This window comes from Eptesicus fuscus, chromosome 7 (genome assembly GCF_027574615.1).
Source record: "Eptesicus fuscus isolate TK198812 chromosome 7, DD_ASM_mEF_20220401, whole genome shotgun sequence".
In the NCBI taxonomy this organism is placed as follows: Eukaryota; Metazoa; Chordata; class Mammalia; order Chiroptera; family Vespertilionidae; genus Eptesicus; species Eptesicus fuscus.
The window spans coordinates 33,158,811-33,179,343 of NC_072479.1; the positions used below are offsets into that span (position 1 = coordinate 33,158,811).

Sequence of the window (20,533 nt, forward strand, 5' to 3'; positions counted from 1 at the left end):
AGGAAAATGATTAGTTTTCTCAGACTAACAAGGGTAGGTTAGACTGAAAGGGCGTGTGTGGGAGAACCAAGACAGATAGTAAGCTCCTAAGCTTTGAAAATAAAGCGTGAGATTTAAACATTGAATGAGGCAGTGAGGATTGCTCTCTGAAACTCAGAAAATGCAATGGCTCTGCCACTCTAAGGATCTCTAGAAATAAGATCAGGTTCCCGCTGAACCAGGGAAGTCTTCCAGAGGTCAGTGGAACCAGACACCCCAGTACTCCAAGGACAGAGATAAACATGTGTCTTCATCATTAAGAATCAGGTTATTGAGAAGTTGTCTTCTAGGGAACAAAAAGTAGATGCAAACAGTAGAGATCCATGAGACATGGGTGAGCTCTATTTCCAAAGCCCAGACAGCACTGAAAGTAATCATTGGGTCAATAACTAAAAACAACATTATTCAAGGCTGTTGTAGGCAACTTACCAATTAACTTATATATTCAACTAGATGCCCAGTGCATGAAATTCATGCACTCGGGAGGGGGCCCCTCAGCTGGGCCTGCACCCTCTTGCAGTCCGGGAGCCCACAGGGGATGCCATGGGGAGTGGGCCTAAGCTGTTAGTCGGACATACTTAGCTGCTACCACTGCTGCACTTGCCAGCCATGAGCCTGGCTTCTGGAGCACTGACCACCATGGGGCAGCTCCTGTGTTGAGCGTCTGCACCCTGGTGGTCAGTGAGCATCATAGCAACCAGTCATTCTGCTGTTCAGTTGATTTGCGTATTAGCCTTTTATTATATAGGATAACCCTATGAAGTAGGCATTATTATTTCCATATACTTATACTCCATTAAGAATGATTTAAAATTAAAACCTGCCATTATGTAAATTATCTATTTATTCTCCCTTTGAAGACCTCAGGAAACACACCTTCAATGCTGAAGCTACTTGCATGTTTAAACTCTTCCGAATCATCATATTTTGATGCTTTGACAGTAAAATCCGTGAGTGTGATGAAAAAGCCTTTCTTGCTGTATAACTCAAAGGCACTGTAACCAGGAATCCACAGGCCTTGGTGGTGGAAAAAGGTGGCTCTCCGATGAAACGCTGAATTCACCTGCCACAGTTTCAAACTAAGTGTGTCATCTTTGTGGACATAGAGAAAGTAGTTTGGCCTTTCAGCAGATTCCAAGGACACAAGTGCAGGTGCTGAAAGACATAAAGCAGTGTGTGTGACAAGCCCCCGGGTTCTCTGGAGAAAGCAGATGACCAACACTGGCATTGCAAAACGTACCTATAAAGTTAATGAAAACAAAACTGCAAAATTGCCCTGCATTATTAATGCGATTCTTACATATTTCAGAAATGAGTGCTAAGATCTCTAAAAAAAAAAATAGTATTTTAATGCATTGAATAACAGTGACAACTTTTATGAGTATTTGATGAGTGCTATTTTTTAAATAATTTATCTTATCTTGGGGGGGGAGGGGAAGATATATCAATTTCGAACTCCAGAATGTAAAATGTCATACAAGTAATTAAATGATTAATTGGACACATATTTGTACTTGTAAGCTTTAACATTTTTAAATGCATGAAATCTACAAGTGGCTTCGTTGAATACTAGAAAAGAATAAGAGAATAGAGAAACAGATCAATTTAGGCATGTCACTGTGTTTTAATATCACTGGGTTTTTAATGAGCAAATGTTCTTTCAAGTTATATGACTGCATTAAGAAAAAATTAGATCAACATTATGGTCTATTCCCAGTCAATGATTAAATTGCTAATGAACAACTACAAAGCATTTGAGAAGTATAATCCTTTTTTTATATAGGCTTTAAAAGTTTCCCTTATATTTGTAAAACCCATAATATAAACATGCTTTTAAATTAAAATTTTAGGTTTAATTTTTAGACCTTAATATTTTTAAGCAACTTACTGAATAGGAGAAGATATTTGCAAATTATTTATTTGATAAGAGATCTTAATGTAAATCCATTAGGATTTTTTTTATTAAAAACATGTTATTATAAATCATACAATGCAAAGCTCTCTAAAAGCCAATATATCTTTCCAAAGACTGTTGTTGTGTCCTAAAATTTGCAAGTCCCTTTTTTGAGCCTGAAAGATGCAAATAATAGTAAAAGAAATCTTTTAAAGAGAAAAATTAGAACTTAGGTGTTTTCAAACATTTAAAAAAACTAAGGAGCACTTTTTATAAGGAAAAGGCCATTTATTCTAATTGGAGAGTCAGGAGATTTCTCAGAACAGGTGAAATTTAAGTTGGATTTATTCATTCAATAAACATTTCCTAAGTTTATACGTAAATACGTGAGGCATGGCTGGTATAGTAACAATATAGCCTGAGCCTCACAGATCAGACAGGTTCCAAGCAGATACAACCCGTGTAGGTCAGTAAATGTGGGGCAGGCACTGAGACAATCAAGGGCACGTGAGGGTAACAAATGGTCCCAATGGCTCTCTCTGCTCTGATTTATGTTCTTACTATTTAACAACTTTTATATCAAATCACATTTTTTTATTTTCCTTTAACATTAAAATCTTTCAGATGTTAGCTATTAGTGAACTGTTTTTCAAAAATTTCAAATTAAGTTCAGTGATTAATACCATAAAAAAGTTTAAGCTGTGCTTTATTTAGGACACAAAAAACTCAAATAATTGCAATCCTAACATATATATGCCATCAGATAAAGAAAAGCAACTATTTTATATACAAAAGAGATAGATGGTTCATGTACCAGCATCTTATTTTATATTCTCTGGGACACCTAGAAAAAATGCCATACACATATTAGATCCCAAATTAATATTTAGTGAATAAATAATTGAAAAAATGTAAATGGAAAACTAAAATCTTATTTTCAATTGGAAATTATACTTACATGATGCCTTCTCTTTGAAAAGACCTGGAGTGATCATAAAAATGAAAAATAAATCACCTGGAGTACCAATTCTTGACAAAGGGAAAATGCTTCTACTGGTTATATTGGCCCCTAAAACAAGGCCACTCTGCCCATAACTTGCCAGCATATATGGACCTTCTCCAAGCCCTATTTAAATACAAATAAGAGAATTATAAATTGGCATAGAATTTTTACATTTCAAGCTGTCATTTCAATGGGATAAATTTTAATAACAAAAGCTACTCCAAAACTTACTGCACATTTAAACATTAGTCACTAATAAAATCGCTGAACTCTTTACAAAAATATATACTATAATTTTTGGACTATATACATACATAGTTATGTAATTTAGAATATATATACACATGGATGTGTATATGTATACAGGTATGTATAGCAGTGCTGGATATGAGGTTGACATAAGCTTTCTGCACCTCAAATTTTCCCACCTATATGAAGAACTTTGTCTAGTTAACCTTCCACTCTAATATTCCAAGATTCTAATCTACTCTCAATAAGCATAAGTTTATTTATCCATCAATGGCCAGATATTCTGATAGTCTTCTAAAAATAATTTCTCCCTAATAGGTTACATTCATGAAAACAGAATGCACAGATTTGATATACATAATTTGGTGTTCTAGGAATTATTGAATTTCACCAGTGAGGCATGTCTATAAAAAAGAAAATAATGAACAAAATAGATCCAGAGACATGGAAGAATGGAACAGATTGACAAATCTCAGAGGACTGTGGTAGAGAGATTATATGTGTATATGCATAACCCATGAACACTGACTATACGGCCGTAGGCCTTGGGGGAAGGGAGTCTTGTGGAGGGGGTCAGTGGAAAGAGAAAAAGGGGACATCTGTAATACTTTCAACAATAAAGATAAATTTTTAAAAAATGAAGATGAAGCTTAACAGAGAAATCAAAGATCTTTTTATTTAATACTATCATTTCCTATACACTTAAATAGTTCCATATAAAGTAGAAAATATTTGCTATAGTTTGTATAGAACCAAACCTGAAGCTCAATTTGAAAATTTTTTCTGCAAATTTAATCTTATAAACAGAAGAATATATATTGTAAATAAGTTTGCTAATATTTAAAAATATATATGAGTTCGATTTTATGATAAGATCAAATTATCTTCAACCTAATCCTATGTGAAATTTATTCTGAATCATCAAAATTAAGTTAAAAATTATCAGCAGTATACCTTTTACAGACATATGTATATTTTATGTCTTAAATTATGTTATAAGTTATGTAAAATGGTAATATATATGTAGCATGTGGTATCAAAAAAGATTAATCTGTTTACTCTCATCGCATTTCACTTTCCTTCTATTCTCTAATTTTTAATCTCAAGGACAATTTTCCTTTCCCAGCCTACTGTTAAGATGAAGGAAAGAAAATATTTAAAGAAATCCAAGGACAAGGTTGTTTCCCTTTCAGAATGAAGACCAGGCCCGAGAGAAGAAAATAAAATCATTGGATTAGAGCAGTGGTCGGCAAACTCATTAGTGAACAGAGCCAAATATCAACAGTACAACGATTGAAATTTCTATTGAGAGCCAAAATTTTTAAACTTAAACTTCTTCTAATGCCACTTCTTCAAAATAGACTTGCCCAGGCCGTGGTATTTTGTGAAAGAGCCACACTCAAGGGGCCAAAGAGTCGCATGTGGCTCGCGAGCCGCAGTTTGCCGACCACTGGATTAGAGGGTCAAAAATCTTTTAAGTAGAAAGGAGAGCAAGAACCAAAATTTTCACCATTAAGACCAGGAGAAGAGGCAGGGTCTCATAGAATGAGTCATCTTCAAGCATTGTCCCCTCCACTGACTCATCAGCTGGGACACCTTGCCTTTGAACTGCTGGGGACACTTATAAGCCAGGAGGAAAAGAGCTTTCTAAGGGACTTGACACATTGGGTGGAGAGGAGACTTGAAAGAACTTTGCCCCCACACCAAGACAAAGCTGAGCAGGGACAGTGGAAAATTTCTAAGCAGTGCACACCCCACTGCTGTTACAATGTACAGTGTTTCTCTATGAGCCCAAGTCAATAAAAACCAAAGAAAACTATATCATTAGTCTATACCACCTACTGAATTGTTTTCTAGGAAAGATGAGAACAACATAAATTTCCAAGATGTGATATCCTTCAATTTATAAATATGTAAATTTGTATAAATACAGGGTAGGCAAAAGTAGGTTAGCAATAATGAATGATAGATGATAGATAGATAGATAGATAGATAGATAGATAGATAGATAGATAGATAGTTAGACAGATAGATAATAGACAGATGATCCTATATAATAAAGATATAATATGCAAATGGTGAAATGTAATGACCAACTGCGTAACGACCGGATCACGGATCAGCAGGAGGGTGGGGCAGTGAGCTACAAGCGGGCAGTGGAGAGCTACAGGAGAGGGGCAGGGCAGCAAGCTATGAGGGGAGGCAGGTGGGAGCTACAGGAGGGCGGGGCAGGGGCAGAGAGCTACTGGAGGGCAGCAGCGAGCTACTGGCACACAGATTTGTGCACAGAGCTACTAGTAGATAGATAAATGATAGGTAGATAATACAAGAACAAATTCTGTGTTTCAAGTACTCACAACAGCAAACCTACTTTTGCCCACCCCTCTATGTAAATAATGTACAAATGAGTAGATAAATAGGTATATTATAATGAGATACAATTCAAAATGAAGAAGACATATACAACTATAACTTAAGGGTTTGAAGACCCTCATGGATATTCAACATAAGAATAGGGAAAAGGCCCAGCCGGAATGACTAAATGGTTGAGCACCGACCCATGAACCAGAAGGTCACAGGTTCAATTCCCCATCAGGGCACATGCCCAGGTTGCAGGCTCGATCCCTAGTAGGGGGTGTGCAGGAGGCAGCCAATGGATGATTCTCTCTCATCATTTTTGTTTCTATCTCTTTCTCCCTTTCTCCCTCCCTCTCTGAAATCAATAAAAATATATATATTTTTTAATGAATAGGGAAAAGGAAATAGATAAATGAACAAAATCTCTGCCCTATTGCACAAGTCCCTTGCTACAGCAGTCTGAAGAGATAACTGCCACCTGAGAAATCCATTTGTATAAAAATCAAACACTCCTGAGTTGACTCCCAGTTGATTGATATCTTGTGTCTGGATTGTTTTCATACATTTTCACCAACAATTGAGAGACACAAGTCATTGACTTTATCATTAATTTTCTGCAGGGAGAAGAATAATTTTACCACCTACCAAAAGCAATCATTTCCTGCAGTGATTTTTTAAACATAGTATTAAGCATATCCTATCAAGAAAACACTGAACATAAAATGTGTACAACAGTTTTTAGTGGGATTGTGAAGTCCTTGCTCATTTATGGCAATAACAATAAAATGTTTATATTTTTGTAAATGCCATAAAATGAACATGAAGATAATATATACAGTCTTTGTATTGAAGATTATTGAGAGAATCTCAGCTGTAACCTCTGAATTCATCTGCCTTTTTAAAAAAATTTCCTCTAACAGAATTATAATTATTTATTTCTGAATTTCTTAAATAATAAGTAAGAATTTTAATAAGATAGTGTCCATGATGTGATAAGTAAACAGAGAAGTATGTCAGCTATGAATATCCAAAGAAGAGTAGGCAAATTTATAATAGCTCTGAAATCATTTGGGATGAAAATAATTAAGAATAATCATTTAAAATTATTTTTTTCTGTACTACTATAAAAATATTATATTCCTGTCAATCATCCATTTTATTGCATTATTTTCACGAACTCTTTTTTTTAAATATGTTTTATTGATTTTTTACAGAGAGGAAGGGAGAGGGCTAGATAGAGAGTTATAAACATCAATGAGAGAGAAACATCAATCAGCTGCCTCCTGCACACCCCCTGCTGGTGATGTGCCCACAACCAAGGTACATGCCCTTGACCGGAATCGAACCCGGGACCCTTCAGTCGGCAGGCCAACACTCTATCCACTGAGCCAAACCGGTTAGGGCTATTTTCATGAACTCTTACTCTCCTGTGCAGATTGGTTCTTTTCCCTGTTACTTTAGTCATAGAGAATAGATTCCCCTGTCACTTCACTGAGTCCATCGGTGTCTCATGAAGGCCAAATGCCTCATGTTCACCCTCTGAATATGACCAATATCATTAAAAATGAAGCTAAAAGAATTGGTTTGAAGAATGCTGTAACACATTAGAGAAAAGAACCACCAGTAGAAGTGCACAGACTTGTTGCCAGAAAAGAAAATATACGAAATAAGAAGAGGCAGAAAGTCAATTCTCAGAAAATTCTGCTTCAGGATCCAACAGCCTCAGAAGGAACATGAGAAAGTATAGGGCACAGGTGGAGACTTTCACAGCAGAACTGCATAGGGCAGGAATTCTTAAGTGAAGAAGTTATTGAAGTGTTTTCTTTTGTCTTTTTTTTTCTTTCTATTGGGGTGATACTGGTTAATAAGATTATATAGGTTTCAGGTGTACATTTCTATGATACATGATCTTCATATTGCATTGTGTGCCCACCACCCAAAGTCAAATCATCTTCTATCACCCTATATACTGTATATTTGGCCCCCTTTACCCTTTACTTCCCCACACTCTTCCCTCTGGTAACCATCGTACTGTTGTCTGTGGAGTGTTTTCTTAAATTGGTATCTGTGTACCTTGTGCAGAGTGTATGATAACAACGTGTGGTAATCATTCTTAGACTAGGATGTGTTAACCCAATGGTCGGCAAACTCATTAGTCAACAGAGCCAAATATCAACAGTACAACAATTGAAATTTCTTTTGAGAGCCAAATTTTTTAAACTTAAACTTCTTCTAACGCCACTTCTTCAAAATAGACTCGCCCAGGCCATAGTATTTTGTGGAAGAGCCACATTCAAGGGGCCTGTTGGAGAGTGGGAATTTTTGAGCACTCCGGAGAGGCCGTGGACTATACCCCAGATAGAGTTGCCAGTGTTGACACCAGGCCAGGCCTTGAGATATGGCTTCATGGCCCCTTCCCCCTGCACCTCACAAAATAGCCTTGCTAGATAGAACACTGTCAGCTTTCTGAAGAACAGGATGACCCTGTGAGTAACATGGTCGTCATTGGCATAATCTTGATGTTACTTGGGAAAAACTGTTTTGTCTTAGGATTACTTGTTCTGCAAAAACAGGATGTGGTTAATGTGCTTAAAAGTGGTCCTACACAAAGGGTCGCTGCTGCTCTCTGACCTACCTATCTGGAAGGCAGATCAGCCGCTGGCCGGCAATAAAGGTTCCCTAAATTTTAATTTGGTTTGGACTCCAGTGGTCTTTACTCGCGTTCGCTCCACAACAGGGCCAAAGAGCCGCATGTGGCTCGCGAGCTGCAGTTTGCCAACCACTGTGTTAACCAGACACTAGGCAGTGTAGCATGGAGGTCAAGCTCCTTGGTTCTGAACTCAGATTGCTTATAAATCCCAAGTGACTTTGTCCAAATTATTTACCCCTCTGTCCTTCAATTACCTCCTCTTTAAAGTGTTAATAACAATGCATATAGTACAAGCATATTTTGAAGCTTAAATTATAAAGTTGCTAATACAATAAAAACTATTGTTATTATTACTGTTATATATATATTAGGCAATCAGTCTCATTTTAAACATGAATTCCAAATGACTGATGTGGAATATGGGTGTGTTTTAAATCCTGAACAGGAAATATATTTTTTTAACTATCACAGAATATTTTTAATGTTTGATTGTTTCCTCTATCAAACTTCCATACCTGTATGAAAACAAAGAAAAACTAAAATATGTATTTTCTTTTTAATTTAGCATCTCTATTTCTCTAAAATTTTCTGGCTTCCTTTGTACTGTAGTTGACAAACTTCTCTCTGGCTCAATAAAGCACCAAAAATGCCTTTGATTGGTTGCTTGGTTGTGGTTGTTTTTGAATGGCTTAGGGTTTCCTACAACTATTACTCTATTCTTTCCATGATGGGTTCATATTTTGTCCAGTCACTGACAAAATAGACACCTCCTGGATCATCTTACTTTTCTGAAATTAGTGTTAAGTGGCTACGCCTTCCTCATTAAACAGGTTTGACAAGAAGCAGGTTCCAATCTGCCAACTTCTGGTGCTTTCATTGAGAATATAATTTTGTCTCATAGCTTCTATAACTTAGTAACAGCCAGCACCATCTGTTAGACTTTTTACTGCAAATGTGGATGCTTTTTGGAGCCAGGAGATTTTCATTATTATTATTAAATTAATATGTTCTCATTCTTATAATATTTAAATAATTATTTGTGCCCTAACTTATGACTATATAAATTCCTTCTATTATTATTACATCTATAATTTGTTTCCCTTTTCTACAACATAATAAAAGTTTGCATAATGTTCATTTTTATACATAATGGTAAAAGGTATACATTTGGTCTATGTCTCTCTTTCATTTTACAAAAAAAAATTAGCTAAGTTCACTCATTCATATTTTCATATCATTAAAAAACTATTGAGGGCCTCCTATGTGTTGAGATGATGGTCATACCCTCCTTTTATTTTCCAGGGAATAAATTTTAACACAAATACAATTTAGATACAGTTTAGAAGGCAAAGGCTTTTATTGAATTGCAAACCAAATTATTAACTATTCATACTTTGTTCCCAGCAAAGTTGTCCAAAAACTTTTAATCTGAAGATATGTTTAATAGAATACTATAGTGATATTCTTTAATTGTCACATACCTTCATTGTAATAGTCACAATCATGTGCTAAAAGAAAAAAAAGAAGAAATATTAACCTATATAAGAATCTGACCACTTACCTAAATGTGTGCAAGATATTGCCATGTGTTTATCAATGACCAAGCAAAAGAACACTGAAGTGACATCATTATAAAGTCTTCAGCAGACTAACCATCTACACAAGTACATAATAATTTTAGAATCAAATTTAAAAGCAATTCAAAATGATGTTTAAAAAAATGTTTCTTATCATCAGAACAGAGAAACTTCATAGCCATAAGAGGAATAGCGGAATAAGCACCTTATCTGAGGATGGCATATAAATAAATTATAGTTCACATGTTGAAGTGACAACAGTCAAACACAGAACAGAAAACATTATCTCAAATTTTTCTGTTTGTAAATCCTTTAGCTATACTAAAATATTTCTGCATTGTTGAAAAAATATACAATTTAGTCATCTTAAAGCAATTCTATTTCCATGAGTTTTATGGTATTAGTTCTATAAGAAGACAATTAATATGATCTCCTTATGACATTCCCACCTAATGATGATGTTCTAAGAGGGATACTTACAGCACACAGTAGAGGATCTCCAGTGAACCGATACCCCTTCCTGACAACACTTATGCGCATACGCTGCTACGCTTGTGCATAAGCACTCACAGTCCCCACCGAGATTACAGTTACAAGTGTCTTCATGGCAATTTTTGGCAAAAGAAGTAACATCAATCTGGAAAATGAGGTAGAAAAAATCAATCAATTTCAGTAACTATTAACTATAATTGAGGAAAATTCTAAGGAAAAACTAACTGGTAGATTTATAAAATTTGATATTACCAGTTTATCACTGACACCTAGAGAGTCCTCAATATCTCAAACCTCTATAGTGCTCACAGGAGAAAGAAGTTGATTAGGCAAATGTAAGATCGAAGAACTAGTAAAACATGTAATGGGATTAACATACCAATATAATTTCAACATATGCAATATAACAGATTTATAATTTGCAGAAGTTCATTGTTTCATCTATGGTATATTCACATGGCATTTTTAAAAAGTTCTGTTACCCATGGTTCTCTTACTTGACTTTTATAGATATCTTAAGCAATTACATTTCTAAATAAGTTACAGTCCATCTTGCGATACACTTCTAAAACCATTTTAAATGTGCTACTAGAAATACTTTTAAACTATACTTGGGATTGAGAAAGAGCATGCCATTTTGCAATATTCTCTGCAGAAAAACAAATGCAGCTTTGATCAATCTTTTATGGCTTTGATGATGTATGCAAAGAAATGCTTCATAAACTAGTAGAGATTCCTGCAAATGGATGCTGTTAAATAAGATGGTGTGGAGAGAGAGGAAATTAACTAAATGCATCACTTTTACAGAAAAAACAAACCACCAAATTTGTCTTCCTAACCATGGGTAGCTAAATTATTTGTCTCAATGTTATAAATGTAGCAATACCCATTTAAATGTGAAAGATTAGTAAAGTATTCATTTACCACATTGCGACAAGGAGCAAAAACATCGCTGTACAAAATGGAGCATTCTTTCTTGGCATAAGGAAATTTGTTCTGATGTGCCTCACAGGGTTTAAATAATTCATGTGCGTTTTCACACTGCGGAAAATGTTAAGGAAGAAAAGAAAGTTTTAGGGGTGATCGGTGAAGCAGAAACCAGAGTAACCAATGCTGACTGTGTCCATGACAAACACAGCTAATACCATATATCCTCCTTCTTCCAGACAAGCATTATCTAAAGCACACTGCTCAGCCAGCTCAATGTTCATAGCATGCATTATTTTTTAAAACAACCAAACGTACTGTTAAAATCATAGGACTATTAGAGACAGTAGAGGTAAATAATTTCCCAATTGTCTTAAATGCGGCATTTAAATGATTAAGATAATTACATGAGCAAAGGATTCTCTTTCCTTTAATTTTCACCTCTTTCATTTCTGTTGCGTGCCATCCTCTGAGTTCTACACCCTCGTGTCAGCAGGCTCACCGCCCATGTACTCAGCAATGTGGTCTCAGCCTCTTCTAATCTACACCCCTGACACCGCCCAGGGAAAGGTCATCTTGGTCTCTTCATTGCTAAGTATAAAGGCAATTTTGCAGTCTTCATCTCACTTGACCTTTCTTGCTACCTTTGATTCTGTTTATAACTTTGCCCTTTTTAAAGGTCTCTCCTCATTTGATTTTGGAGGCACCATTTTCTGGGGGGGTTTCCTCATTGGCTGCTACTACCCATTCTCCTTCACCCTTCCTTCTTTGAAAACCTTGACCTTCAAACTTCTCTTTTCCACATTCTATTCACTTCTCATGGCTTCAACACCCTGAATACACTTGTAACTGCCAAATCTATTTCCAGCCCGATCTCTTTACTGAATCTAAAAACTGGGCATCTTCACAAAAGATATCTCTGTCACTTCCCTCTCACCATATCCGAACCTACTTATCTCTGCACCATTGTCCTGTTCTCACCGTCCCCTACCACCCACTCTCCGCTTTGTCCTGCCTCGGGGAAGAGTGCCAGCATCTATCCAACAAGCCACGAAGGCAGAAGACCTTGAATTCTCCAGACTCATCCTTCCTAATAGAATCTTTCGTAATATTTGTCGAATACACAAATAATTTAACCTCCCTCAGCCTCAGTTTCTCCATTTATAACATGAAGACAACGTCTGTTACATTGCATGGTTGTCACAAGAATTATATGAAAAGACAAATGTGAAAGCAGTTTGTCCAATGTGAATTGCCATACAAATATTACATTAAAATAGTATTGCCTAAATAAATGTTCCCATAAGAATAAAGTTATTGAGTCCTAAGATCTATATTCAACTTACCTGTCCTAATGCCCAGCTATCTCCAAACACCTGGGCATTTCTCACTTCTAAGTTATTCGATGTGGTCATGTCATTTGAAGTACATTTGTCAAAGTTTCCACATAATCCTGATATTTTGTTCTAAAGTAAGAGAAAATTACTAAGAAATATTCTATATTCACTTTAACATTTAAGGACACATAACTAAAATATTTTAAATATTTAAGGTAAACATTTTAAGAATTTCTTCAATAACCATTTACAATATGTTTCAAAAAGGTGGAGTTTCATACATAGCTAATTATATTTAACAATTATTTTTAAGTTCTCAAAAATGTTCTACCATCCCCCAAATTTTTATCTTTCCACACTTACCAATGTCTTAGCATTGATGCAACCAATAGCATAAGTAACTTGGAAAAGAATAATACAAACATTACACTTGTGTGTATTCATATGTACATAAAATTTTATTGATGAAAGCCCCACCTCCTGATATGTTTAAGGTTTTGTAACACTATAAATGTTGAAACAATAAAATAATTTATTTTCCTCCTTATTAGACTGAAAAGCCAAAACATTAAAAATATAACAAAAAATTAACTTTAATATTTCTATATCATGCCATCATGATATACAATGAATAAAATCTAAATTTTACCTAATTTTATAAAAATCATTATGGGTTGTGAAATTATTATGGAAAGTACCATATGGATTATTCACATCAACAATACCCACTGTATCTTCTCAAATAATGTATAAAATTTTACTCTGAGGGAAAGGAGATGGACTAAGAATACAGGGAAGAATTTTTCATAAACCATGGAAATCCTCCTTAAAATTTTAAAAGGAAGCAAACTGAACTTTCTTGGTGTGCTGAAGGGTGGACTGTAGCCCTTCATTAATGATGAAGCAGACTGCCCATGTCCTCAGCAAGGCTGACAATACCCCTAGGATTACAGCTGCCAGGCCACTGCTGACCTCAGTGTCTCTGCTCTCAGAAGCCACTACGTTTATCCAAAGACTGAACAATCCACCATTGGGGGCAGGGCGGGGGGATGGGGGATGCAGAAAACTAAATGGTTAATTTGTTTCCAAAAAGTAGAGAAAGGAGGATACATGATGAAAAATGGCCCTAACCGGTTTGGCTCAGTGGATAGAGCGTCGGCCTGCAGACTCAAGAGTTCCAGGTTCGATTCCGGTCAAGGGCATGTACCTTGGTTGTGGGCACATCCCCAGGAGGAGGTGTGCAGGAGGCAGCTGATTGATGTTTCTCTCTCATCGATGTTTCTCACTCTCTATCCCTCTCCCTTCCTCTCTGTAAAAAATCAATAAAATATTAAAAAAAAAAAGAAAAATGGCAGAGAAAAATTGTTAAAGACATATGACCATTAAGAAATTATATCAACTTCATGAAAGAAATGCAAGAAACCAGCAAACACCAAGGAATAGATTTGGGGGCTTTTTCTCACCTAAGAAAAAGAAAATGACTTCAATATACAATCATATCTTAAATTTACAGCATGTTAAAATATTTTTAAATATATATATATATTTCATAGTTTTATGAGAATATGTTGTTACAATTTTTTCCTTATTTACCACAAATTATATCCATGTCTCAATTTCAATTTCCGATAAACTGAATTCTTATAAAAACATCAATATGTCAAAAAACAATATATAAATTTAAACTACTTAAATAAAATTTTAAATATTTAAAATAATAAACATATTTAATAATGTTTAACAAAGTATTTAATAGAAGACAATGTTTAAAACAACTTAAAATTACCAAAATGGTAAGCATCCAAGATTGAATATTAAATCAGGAATGGATAAAACAAACTAGTACATCTATACAACAGAATACTACTCAGCAGTATAAAGGAACAAACTATTAATTCATTCAACAATATGAATGAATCTTAAATGTATTTTGCCAAATCAAAGAAGCCAGACCCAAAAGACTACAGATTGTATGATTTCATTTATATTATATCCAGAAAAAGCAAAACTCTAGGAATGGAAAATAGATGAGTGGTTTCCAAAGCTTAGGGAATAGAGGTAGGAGTTGGCAGTAAAGAGCCAACCTGGGAGAAATTTTGGAGTTGATGGATTTGCTTTATATAAGACTGTGGTGGTGGACATATAACCCCAGGTGTTTGTTAAAACCTGTACAATTGTAAATCCTAGGAGTATTTTTTTTACTTTTTAAAAACAATTTAACTATATATAAATGTAAAAATAGATCCAGAATATGGAGGGAAAGATGAAGTGCAGATTGTAACTAATGAATCAAACTGTATTTCAAACATATCACAAAACCATGCTGAAGGGGGTGGGAAGAAAGAAGCTGACCTAAGTAGTTTTGGAAAACTGGATACTGTGAGGATAAGACAAAAAGAACTGTATACAACGATGTACTCTAGTTGGTAAAGTGGTTCTTCACTGAAATATGAATTAGTAATTCTGAAAATATAACCCATTTCTTTAAAAAAGACATTAATCATTTTATTTCCACAAAACATTAAAAGGCACATGTAATTGCATATTTTGCATCTCACTTGGATTGACCTACCAAATAGGTTGACATACCTTCCACTGTGGTCCAATTTTGATGTGAATGGTTGTCTTTTTATCCCAAAGAATAGTGATATCTTTCTCTGGAAAGTATACCACCATGTAGTACCCTGCCTTCCAAAGCTGGTATGTAGGTTCATTTTCCAGAAAAAAACCTGATTGTTTCTTTAGAAATAATAATAATGATTTTTTAAAAAGTAAATTCATTGTTTTCAAAATGTAAACATTAAATTACTATTTACTAAGTAGTCTCTATATACTAGTATTTTTGCTCAGCCCTTCTTTCTGAATTCTATAGTAAATGACAAAACAAATGCATAAAATAGGAAACACATAAAATTGGTTATATTTTTTAATAGGAAAGTGACAGATCATATTTGTATATTAAAAGAAAATAAGTTTTATGTTAGGAAGGATAACAGTAGAAAGAAACTAGAGATAGAACACATTGGGAAAATTTAGTGTCATTAGCCTAAAGTGAGAATATACAGTAATCTTTATGAACAGGGTCTATTCCCTATAAAAGACTACATTGAATCTGACATTGAAATTAACTCATATAATAATTTCAAAATTACATGGTTACATCAAATTAAGTAAAACAAATATTTCCAGAAGCAAAATAAAAATTATGAAGGAGATATGCAATCTTTTGGTTATTTATTATTCTCACCCCCAAGTAATAACAAAAGCATACTTTAGAAATATTACACTATGGTAAACACTTACAACTATTCCATAGGACAGATTAAATAAACTTAATCATATCCATAAGAGTTTTCAGTCTCTTAGACAAATTTCATACTTATAAGTGCTCAGTGTATTGGATATAACAATACATACTGTGTAACCTACATATTGTTAATGGATATTATCTAACCTCATTTCCTTCTACTCCCAAGTGCCAAGCTGAAGTTAGGGGAAGGGCCCTGGGTGCCTCTGAGAGTCTGAACTCAACCTGGGAGTATCCTTGTGCTTAAGTCTGTGGTCGGCAAACTGCGGCTCGTGAGACACATGCGGCTCTTTGGCCCCTTGAGTGTGGCTCTTCCACAAAATACCATGGCCTGGGTGAGTCTATTTTGAAGAAGTGGCGTTAGAAGAAGTTTAAAAAATTTGGCTCTCAAAAGAAATTTCAATTGTTCTACTGTTGATATTTGGCTCTGTTGACTAATGAGTTTGCTGACCACTGGCTTAAGTGAGAAAGGCATCCTATATAATAAAAGCCTAGGTGGTGTCACACCCTTGCACGACATCATCACAAGATGGCCACCACAAGATGGCTGCCCTCATGTCATCACAAGATGGCTACCACAAGATGGCCGGCAGGGGAGGGCAGTTGGGTGTGATCAGGCCAGCAGGAGAGGGCAGTTGGGGGTGATCGAGCCGGCAGGGGAGCAGTTAGGTGTCAATCAGGCCAGCAGGGGAGTGATTAGGGGGCAATCAGGCTGGCAGGCAGAAGTGGTTAGGGGCAATCAGGTCAGCAGGCAGGCGAGTGGTTAGGAGCCAGCAGTCCCAGATTGTGAGAGGGATGTCCCAGATTGGAGAGGGCGTCAATCAGGCCAGCAGGGGAGTGATTAGGGTGCAATCAGGCTGGCAGGCAGAAGTGGTTAGGGGCAATCAGGTCAGCAGGCAGGCGAGTGGTTAGGAGCCAGCAGTCCCAGATTGTGAGAGGGATGTCCCAGATTGGAGAGGGTACAGGCCAGGCTGAGGGACACCCCTCCATGCACAAATTTTATGCACCAGACCTCTAGTCTATATATATAAAAGCCTAAGCGACCAAATGACTGAACGACTGGTCGACTGATCACTATGATGCACACTGACCACCAGGGGGCAGATGTTTAATTTAGAAGCTGCCCTCTATGGTCAGTGCACTCCCACAGCAAGAGCACCACTCAGCTGACCTACAGACTCCAGATGTTGGGCTCATGGATGGCAAGTGCAGCTGCAGAGGTGCAAGGCTCTCTCGACTCCATGGCAACACTACCTAGCACTGGCAGGCACAGGAGGACCAGGATGAGTGGGAGCAGCACGGTGCCTGGCCTGGGCTCAGGCTCCTCCTAGGCCACCTGCCACTTTGTGCACTACTACACCCCTTGGGGGATGTTGGACTGCCAGTTTCAACCTGATCCCCACATCCCCTGAGGAGTTCCAGATTGCAAGAGGGTGAAGGCAGCTGAGGGACCCCACCAGTGCACGAATTCTTGCACCGGGCCTCTAATTGAATAATAAAGGAAAAAAATACCATGATAGGTCAAGAGGAACTCCAAAAAAAAGGAAAACATTTTCCTGTTTTGACAATGGGCCTGTATTTTCATTTTTCATTAGGCCCATAAAATGTGTATCCTGCCTTGGCCCCAAGTCACTCTCTGCTGTAAACCTATTTCTATTGTTTTGATTACACTTTTCAGTACTTTTCTGCTATCTGATTTGTTTGCAGCTTTATTATCTGTCTTCCCCTTAGTTGATTGTCAGCTCTTTGAAAGATGTACTTTGTCAACTCATGGCAGTATCTTCAGCTTCTAGATCAAGCCCTGAATCATTAATTTTTAGCACCTTCCTGTATTGGCCTGTTCATGGGTCTTACCTTCCAGCCTGATCAGCAATAAGTAAAGCATCTAATGTGGCTTATGGCTCCATTTCAATCATGAGATACTCTTCCATATATGTTTCTATTAAAGTTCCTTGACTGACTGACATATCACTAGAACATAACATGAATTTTTGGATAAGGCAACTTATTAGACTTCCTTCAGTTTGGTTCTGCAGTAATTATCCTGATGTAAAAGTACATCTTCTCTATTTGCCTACAGGACAGTTTTTATTAGACAGGACAGTTTACTACCACACAACAATTATCTTTGATCAAAAGGAGATGCATATTCCTTTTGTTTCAGATTAGGAAGGAAGAATGCTTCTCAGAGAGCATGGTATTATGAATTGCCCAAAATAGAGAACTCCACTTTAGGTGAGAATTACAGCACTTTACACAAACTCTAGTGATGTTATAAATGTAAAGAATTAACCCTGGCTGGTGTGGCTCAGTTGGTTGGAGCATTGTCCTGTACGCCGGGTTCCATCCTTAGTCAGGGAAAGTATGAGAAACAACTGATTGATGTTTCTCTCTCCCTCTCTCTTTCTCGCTCTCTCTAAGATCAATTAGAAAGTAAAAATAAAAAGAATGTGAAGAATTACAACATTTAAAGTACAGGTTAAATTCATAAAAAGTTTATATCTTACATCTATAATAATAAAAGGGCAATATGCTAATTAGACCAGATGTCCTCTGGATGTCATTCCGGACGTCCTTCCGGACAAAGCCAGGGCCGTAGGGAAGCCAGCCCAGGTCCCCAGTGCCTGTGGGCAACTGGAGGGAAGCCAGCCCAGATATCGGGTGCCAGAGGGAAGCCAGTGCAGGCAGCCAGGGCAAGGAAGGCCTAATCTTGCACCAATTTCGTGCATCGGGCCTTTAGTTTTTAATAAAAGTAGAAGTGAGCATTTATTGGGGGGGAAAAAAGAGATTTATTTATTTATTTATTTTGGCTAGATGAGCAATTCATTTGTCATAAAGTAAATGGTACTTATTTTCACTTTTGATGTTCAAGAACAATATTAGTGAGGGATTTTTTATGGTTAAGTTATCTTTATGACCTTTCCTCATCACCTGCCTATGGGTGAAAATTGGATTAGAAAATTACACAGAGCTGTAATTACCACTTCAAGAATGTGTTAAACTGTTTTTATAAGAGCATTATTTTCTCTTCAGGTTTTTTTTTCAATACATCCTTGTTCTTAGAGAGAACCTTCATCTATAAATGAATATCCAGTTGATGGTTATACCAAACTGTAGTAATTACTTCAAAAGGATGTCAACATGATTATAGAAACTCTGTTTTGTCCAAAGCTTGAGTGCTGCCTGGCTGGTCTCAATGTTTCTGACTGAGATGTAAGCTATGTTCTAGGGGAGGGGTGGGAAACCTTTTTCTGCCAAGGGTCATTTGGATATTTATAACATCATTCATGGGCCATACAAAATTATCAACTTAAAAATTAGCCTGCTATATTTGGTCAAATATTTAAATAACTCACTCCTAATGCCTTGGCAGAGCCAGACCAGATGATTTTGAGGGCCTTATAGGGTCCACAAGCCAGATGTTCCCCATCCCTGTTCTAGGGCACTGGTTCTCAAACTTAAGTATGCAAAAGATTTTGGGGTACCATTAAAAATAGATTTTCATTCTCAACCTCAACCATTCTCATTACCAAGGTGAACCTAGGAACCTCCTTTTATAATAAACTAGAGGCCCAATGCACAGATTGGAGTACCAGTGGGGTCCCTCAGCCTGGCCTGTGCCTTCTCACAATCCAGGAGCCTTCAGGGGATGTCAGAGGCCCGGTGCATGGATTCAGCCCGATCCCCACAGGCCAGGTCGAGGGACCCCACCAGTGCATGAATCCATGCACCAGGCCTCTAGTATGCATGTAAGATCTTTGGTTAATCTCTTCCTGCCCTCCTCCCTCCCCCCTTCTCCCTGAGATTCATCAGTCTGTTCCATGTTTCCATGCCTGTGCATTGAGCGTCTGCCCCCTGATGGTCATTGTGTGTCATAGCTACTGGTCGAACAGTCGAACAGTCGTTTGGTCACTTAGGCTTTTATATATATAGATATTTCAGATGCAGAAATTTTGCAGGCCAAACTTTGGGAAACACTGTTTTAAAATCTCAGAGGACACTTTTTAAGGGCCATATGTCCAATCATGTCATTTCTCTATTCCAAAATTTCTTACTTGTAAAATAAGTTCAAATGTCTTACACCATTAGAGACATTTCATGATCTGGAACCAGCCTCCTTGTCTACTTCTCCTGCCATCATGGCCCCTGCATTAAAGTCAATCTGGACACTTATCCCCGAGTCCCTTTGCCATACCCTCCCTCCAGTATTCCCATACACTTCAACTAAACGTAACCACTTGGAGTTCTTCAAACATGCCATTTTATCATTCATCTCTGGTCCTTTCCTCTGTATTGATTGCCTTCCTACTCTCTCTCTCTCTTTATTTGGCTAATACCTGCTCATTCTTTATTACTCAGTTCAAATCATTACATCCAGAACATGTCTCTGAGTCTTTAAAAATAAGGAGGGTAAAGAAGAGGAAAGGAGCCATTTCTTGAAATTCATTATTTAGTTTAATCTTCACATGAACTTAAGAAGTAGAATCACCCCAAATTTACAAATGGGAAAGCTACAGTTTGCCCAGAGTGACACAGCTAGCAGGTGATAGAATAAGGATTCCAAGTTGAGTACTGACTAACTTCAGAGTCTATGTTCTTAGCACCTACCCTAAACACCCAAGGTTGGTTTAGGTCTTTTTCCCAGGGCTTCCCATACTGTACATATTCATGCCATGCATAACACATAACACTACACATCC

At 36.8% G+C, this 20,533-nt stretch overlaps 1 protein-coding gene across 2 annotated transcripts in view; it reads right to left on the reverse strand.

Annotated features, from left to right (window-relative positions):
* The window catches only part of OTOGL (otogelin like), a 143,405-nt gene that overhangs the window by 51,539 nt on the left and 71,333 nt on the right, over positions 1 to 20,533 (reverse strand). For both annotated transcript variants that reach the window (XM_054719732.1, XM_054719731.1), the window contains 7 exons: positions 15,116 to 15,265; positions 12,536 to 12,655; positions 11,187 to 11,303; positions 10,251 to 10,407; positions 9,675 to 9,701; positions 2,892 to 3,059; positions 916 to 1,194 (listed from right to left, as the gene is read on the reverse strand). In XM_054719732.1, the coding sequence (XP_054575707.1) occupies positions 916 to 1,194; positions 2,892 to 3,059; positions 9,675 to 9,701; positions 10,251 to 10,407; positions 11,187 to 11,303; positions 12,536 to 12,655; positions 15,116 to 15,265 (1,018 nt within the window). The remainder of the gene's footprint in view (positions 1 to 915; positions 1,195 to 2,891; positions 3,060 to 9,674; positions 9,702 to 10,250; positions 10,408 to 11,186; positions 11,304 to 12,535; positions 12,656 to 15,115; positions 15,266 to 20,533) is intronic.